At 37.7% G+C, this 6639-nt stretch overlaps 1 protein-coding gene across 1 annotated transcript; it reads right to left on the reverse strand.

Moving 5' to 3' along the window:
- Positions 1-1361: 1361 nt before the first annotated feature.
- Positions 1362-4106, reverse strand: LOC138325005 (tubulin beta-4B chain-like). The gene is made up of 4 exons (XM_069270322.1): positions 3947-4106; positions 3009-3117; positions 2471-2826; positions 1362-2281 (listed from the first exon to the last, which is right to left on the reverse strand). Exons 1-4 carry the CDS (start codon positions 4001-4003, stop codon positions 1469-1471), a joined length of 1335 nt encoding a protein of 444 aa, XP_069126423.1. The 5' UTR covers positions 4004-4106; the 3' UTR covers positions 1362-1468.
- Between the last annotated feature and the right edge of the window lie 2533 nt (positions 4107-6639).

Here is a 6639-nt window from a genome sequence, read left to right on the forward strand (position 1 = left end):
CTGATATTTTATTTTGTGATTCTGTGTAGATATTAGTATTTAATATTTCTATTTCATCTATTCCTTCTATTTCATGCCTTTGATATTTAAACTGTCCTCTGGTCCAATATGATTTTTGAACTTTGTCTATATTTTGAGATATAGCATTAACATTAATATATTACCTCAATTACTTACTGATCTTATCTAGCTATGTGATGTTTTAATATCTATATATATATATTTGATGTCTAATGTACATGATATGATGTTGTTAGTATTTTGTTATCCAATACAACATCGTGCAATGATACATTGTACAACTTTTCAATTAATTGAGCCTGTTGATTTCATGCGCTCCAGGTTATTTTTCTTTGTACCTATCCATAGATATTATGTTTTGTACGTATTTGATGTTTAAATATAATATTGACCTTGATTTTTATGTTGAATCAACTTCAATATAGTATGATGATCCGAATTTTTTTTTATCTTATTGATGGATGTATTAGTTGGATATATAGGTGTTATGAATACTGATAATTATGTACCGCAAACTTTCACTACTGTGTTACACTCCTGTCCATGTTTATTGTTTTTATTTATTTTAATGTCCCAATACTATAATGTTAATTATTCCTAGTTAATATTTCTAGATATAAAGAATTTTACATGAGTGGTTATTTTATATGGAATTTATCAAACGAGTTCAATAATTTTTTATGCAAAGATTCTTTAGGCGAGTGGCATATGTGATTATGTGACGATAAATTCCATGGCATATAGTCACGAGTGTAAGATTCTATTTATCACATAAAATTTACACATATGTCTTACGATATTTATGATCTGACTGGAAGGGCCGTTATGTGATAAAGAACAATGACATCATTTGATACATCATGTTTGATAGGATTTGTTGTGATAATTGAAGTGTCCTACGATACTGACCGACTGTAATAACATATACCTCATCACGAAAATGTTGATTCATATACAACATAGTTGTTAAGGAAGATAATGTATAAATATGGTTCAATATTATAACCGCGATTTCCGCCTGAATTCCACATGTGACAGACTGAACAGCCTGTCAGCCAGTTTACCACCTTTTATATCTAATGAGACTGTGTAGTATGCTTTGTTATATTGTAACACTGGCAAACGCATGTTATATAAACATATATTATATTCAATGATCACCGCATTGTGTTAACAATACTCTCTAATTATATGGAAATGATGATTTTGACACATTTGTATAACCACATCATATTTGTTCCAGGCCTAATATGAAAAAAAAAATTAAATATGTACGTTAAATATGTACGTTTTCAGTATAAAGGTATCTAGAAAACAGGATATTGAAAACAAAAAGTGTGTGATTTTTCAATTTTAATTAAATGCTTTCACCTGCATTTGATAAAGTCTTACAATTGGATCGAATTATGACACTCAACACTCGTGTCTACTCATATCTGTTCAGAAATTAGGCGTCCTCTGCTTCTTCCTCCTCGAACTCACCCTCCTCCTCGGCGGTGGCATCCTGGTACTGTTGGTACTCAGACACCAAGTCGTTCATGTTGGACTCAGCCTCGGTGAACTCCATCTCGTCCATACCCTCGCCAGTGTACCAATGCAAGAAAGCCTTACGACGGAACATAGCGGTGAACTGCTCGGAGACACGCTTGAAGAGCTCCTGGATGGCGGTGCTGTTACCAATGAAGGTAGCAGACATCTTAAGACCACGTGGTGGGATGTCACAGACAGCGGTCTTGACGTTGTTGGGGATCCATTCAACGAAGTAGCTGCTGTTCTTGTTCTGGACGTTGAGGAGCTGTTCGTCGACCTCCTTCATGGACATACGCCCACGGAACATGGCGGCGACGGTCAGATAACGTCCGTGACGAGGATCACAGGCAGCCATCATGTTCTTGGCATCAAACATCTGTTGGGTCAGTTCTGGGACGGTAAGAGCCCTGTACTGCTGGCTACCACGGGATGTTAGAGGGGCAAAACCAGGCATGAAGAAATGGAGACGGGGGAAGGGAACCATGTTGACAGCCAATTTACGAAGATCGGAGTTCAATTGACCGGGGAATCGGAGACAGGTGGTGACACCGGACATGGTGGCGGAGACGAGATGGTTCAAGTCACCGTAGGTTGGTGTTGTTAGTTTAAGGGTACGGAAGCAGATATCGTAGAGAGCTTCATTATCGATACAATAGGTCTCGTCAGTGTTCTCAACAAGCTGATGGACGGAGAGGGTGGCGTTGTAGGGCTCGACGACAGTGTCGGACACCTGAAGACAGAAAATTATCATGATAAATACCTTGACGAAAACAGCTCAACTGGCAACACTACTTTCAAATTTATTTCTTTTAATTTCTTCAAGTAAAAACACCATATATGATATATCATTTACTTGTTTGCGATAACATTTTTCATCTTATAGAAAAGATAAAAAAAAAGTTCATCATTAAATGCATACCTTTGGTGATGGCACAATGGAGAAAGTGTTCATGATTCTGTCTGGGTATTCTTCACGGATTTTGGAGATGAGAAGGGTTCCCATGCCGGAGCCGGTACCACCACCAAGAGAATGTGTGAGTTGGAATCCCTGAAGACAATCACAGCTTTCAGCTTCTTTGCGCACAACATCAAGAACAGAGTCTACGAGCTCAGCACCTTCTGTGTAATGTCCCTTTGCCCAGTTGTTTCCAGCACCGCTCTGTCCAAACACAAAGTTGTCTGGTCGGAAAATCTGTCCGAAAGGCCCTGATCGTACGGAGTCCATGGTTCCAGGCTCCAGATCCACAAGCACGGCACGGGGCACATATTTACCACCTGTTCAAAATAATCATCGATACAACAATCAGTAAGGAGTGACGATTCCTTATGGAAATATATTTACAGCTGTAATTATGAGGGTGTATCATCTGCATTGGTATTTTATAACTGTCATGTCATCAATGTATAAACTTTTGTGTTAAGTTTCTATAGTAACCAGTAAATGACGTCACACTGACCTGTAGCCTCGTTGTAGTAAACGTTGATTCTCTCGAGCTGAAGATCGGAATCCCCGTGGTAGGTACCTGTGGGGTCAATGCCATGCTCGTCGGAGATGACCTCCCAGAACTACAACACAAAAACGACTTAGATAAGAGACAGTTGCCTCTGTTTATAATATCTACAAGATAGGAATTCGTTAAAACACTAGACAGGTACTTGGGTATAAAATAAGTTGTCTGCATATTTTAACACAATTTGCATATTCTATTTGTTTTAATAGACATGATCATTTCAAGTTTCAGTTCCCGAGACAGGGACAAATATTTCCTAGGCGAGAAACAGAGTATCAGGTTTTGTAATTATGCATGTCAAACAAAGACATAAGTCGATCGTTCTGGAATATACACAATTAAGATATGTCATTATCAAGTGGACATCGCCGGCTGTAAAGCTAAGGCTTATCCACAATGAGATATGGCGATCTGATAAAAGTATCAGATAACACATCTTAATTACAGCCTATACACCCGGGTATAGTCAGGACACAACTGATGTGTGACTCCTACACACATAGCGGGTAATATACACCCAAATACGTCACAGGATAACCCCTGTTATAAAGGACATTGTGTCCTTACTCAATTAGACATTTCCTACCATAGTCTTAGCAGCTTTACATTAATCAAATGTTTTGCTATTTTCAATTTTTTTTTGTAAACGTTAACAATTTTAAGTAAGTAAAATTCCAAATGACATTTTATATTAATTTTCAAATCAAGAAAATAAAACCAATATAATCGAAATACATTAATTATCGTTGTTAATGTTTTTTGAAGAATGATAATATCCAATATCGAATAACTAAGAATAAAATGAAATAAAATTTCTGTCGGAAAAGAAATTTTTTAGACCCTGAAGCCTGACCCCGGGGACATCTCAGCCCGGGGGTACTTACCTTGGCACCGATCTGGTTGCCGCATTGGCCAGCCTGGATGTGTACGATTTCCCTCATGTTTGTAGTTGCGTGCGACTCCTGTGTGTTTCTGTGTCTCCCGGGGTGTCCGCGAGGCCTTAAATACCCCCCAGATTTACCCGATAACCCTGCTACCGGAGGCCAATCAGCAGTGTCGAAGATCCCGCGATAACACAGCTACCCCGCTCCATAACAATCCACATATCTTCATTCTGTCTTGTCCCCCAGAAATTGTGTTTAGTTATGACTATACATATGTACACACAAGTACAATAGGATCTGGTCGTCAAGACGCATGCATACTCTAACAGATCATAAAGGCGATAGGGGACCAGATCTGTGTCCAAAAACACAATGATTACAAAAGTTAGTATTTTATCTGCAGATATACAACATATAGCAACACGCCTTTCCCACCAAAACATGTGTCAACATCGAACACAAGTGGCTGTTTAATACCATAACTTTATACCAATAAATAGATATCGATTTTCAACTGGCCCTTATGTTACAATATCTGTATTCTGAGATTTGTACAAATCCAAGCATTTTTTTCTTTTATCAAGAATGTCTTTTGCAATAAAATGATATATTAATCTATTTGCCGTGTAGCTTGAGAATGCCCATAAGCCATTGATAGTATTCGATGTACATTTAACATTACCTTGTAAACAGCTATTATATCAAATATGTAGCAGATACATAATATGTCACAATATATAATTTATTACGAGTGTGCAGTTGCATTTTTACACAACATACTGCCATATGCTTAATCATTTGTTCTAATATATGGTGGAAAAAACTGCTTCAATGATGGAGTCAGTCTTTATTTGAAATCTTATTTTAATAAAAATTAAAAAATATATATATTAATGTACCAAAATGTGTCAGGTATTAACATACCTAGCCGAAAACCTTGGAATTGTATCTCAAAAGCTATTTCAGATAGCATATCAAGCTATTAAACATTATGCGGATTGTTATCGAAATGATATTGAAATATCAATCTAATAACATGCACATAAAGAATATGATTACTGCTTTCCAGACTGAACCTTAATTTCTCGACATTTAATGATAATGGGAGACAAATTCTCAATGTTCTCTTTAATATATATGGTGGTTTGATTGTTCAATGTTTTGTTCATTCTGCATTTTCGTTTAAAAATGCATTTGACCAAACGTAACCCTATATTAATGTTACAGATGTCGTCAATGTAGCAGAGACAAACAGAACTGTATAATGTTTTTCCTTGGTAAGTATGGAGAAGTAATTTTGCAATCGTATTCCCCCTGCCTTTGCCAGATACAATGTAACGAACATTGTGTTACATGGGAGTAAGTATGCTAGCTCCACCTCATTTAAGGTATAGTTCGGGTTTTAAATTGACAAACAATCAAACATGGGTTCAATGATCAACTAAATTCATAAAGAATTTCATAAAAACCCAGGTAAAGGTACAAAGAGCTCCCAACCATGTAGTGTAGTATGGTAGAATGTTAAACCACATTAAAACACACGCGAGTCAGTAAGACCGGTCTGATTGTGTTCATGTGTTAAACTAGAGAGTCAGTAAGACAGGTCTGATTGTGTTACACTAGAGAGTCAGTAAGACAGGTCTGATTGTGTTACACTAGAGAGTCAGTAAGACAGGTCTGATTGTGTTACACTAGAGAGTCAGTAAGACAGGTCTGATTGTGTTACACTAGAGAGTCAGTAAGACAGGTCTGATTGTGTTACACTAGAGAGTCAGTAAGACAGGTCTGATTGTGTTACACTAGAGAGTCAGTAAGACAGGTCTGATTGTGTTACACTAGAGAGTCAGTAAGACCGGTCTGATTGTGTTACACTAGAGAGTCAGTAAGACAGGTCTGATTGTGTTACACTAGAGAGTCAGTAAGACAGGTCTGATTGTGTTACACTAGAGAGTCAGTAAGACAGGTCTGATTGTGTTACACTAGAGAGTCAGTAAGACAGGACTGACTGTGTTACACTAGAGAGTCAGTAAGACAGGTCTGATTGTGTTACACTAGAGAGTCATTATGACAGGTGTGACTGTGTTACACTAGAGAGTCAGTAAGATCGGTCTGATTGTGTTCAAATGTTAAACTAGAGAATCAGTAAGACAGGTCTGATTGTGTTATACTAGAGAGTCAGTAAGACAGGTGTGACTGTGTTACACTAGAGAGTCAGTAAGATCGGTCTGATTGTGTTCAAATGTTAAACTAGAGAGTCAGTAAGACAGGTCTGATTGTGTTACACTAGAGAGTCAGTAAGATCGGTCTAATTGTGTTCAAATGTTAAACTAGAGAGTTAGTAAGACCGGACTGATTGTGTTACACTAGAGAGTCAGTAAGACAGGTCTGATTGTGTGACACTAGAGAGTCAGTAAGACAGGTCTGATTGTGTTACACTAGAGAGTCAGTAAGACAGGACTGATTGTGTTACACTAGAGAGTCAGTATGACCAGATGCTGCTTGTGTTACACTAGAGAGTCAGTAAGACAGGTCTGATTGTGTTACACTAGAGAGTCAGTAAGACAGGTCTGATTGTGTTACACTAGAGAGTCAGTAAGACAGGTCTGATTGTGTTACACTAGAGATTCAGTAAGACAGGTCTGATTGTGTTACACTAGAGAGTCAGTAAGACCGGTCTGATTGTGTTACACTAG

Source organism: Argopecten irradians, chromosome 6 (genome assembly GCF_041381155.1).
Source record: "Argopecten irradians isolate NY chromosome 6, Ai_NY, whole genome shotgun sequence".
NCBI lineage: Eukaryota > Metazoa > Mollusca > Bivalvia > Pectinida > Pectinidae > Argopecten > Argopecten irradians.

Coding starts and splice junctions, on each gene's coding strand:
- LOC138325005 (XM_069270322.1), bottom strand. CDS start 4,003: ATGAGGGAAATCGTACACATCCAGGCTGGCCAATGCGGCAACCAGATC. Junction 3,118..3,946: donor GCAACCAGATCGGTGCCAAG/GTAAGTACCCCC, acceptor TTTGTGTTGTAG/TTCTGGGAGGTCATCTCCGA. Junction 2,827..3,008: donor TTACTACAACGAGGCTACAG/GTCAGTGTGACG, acceptor TATTTTGAACAG/GTGGTAAATATGTGCCCCGT.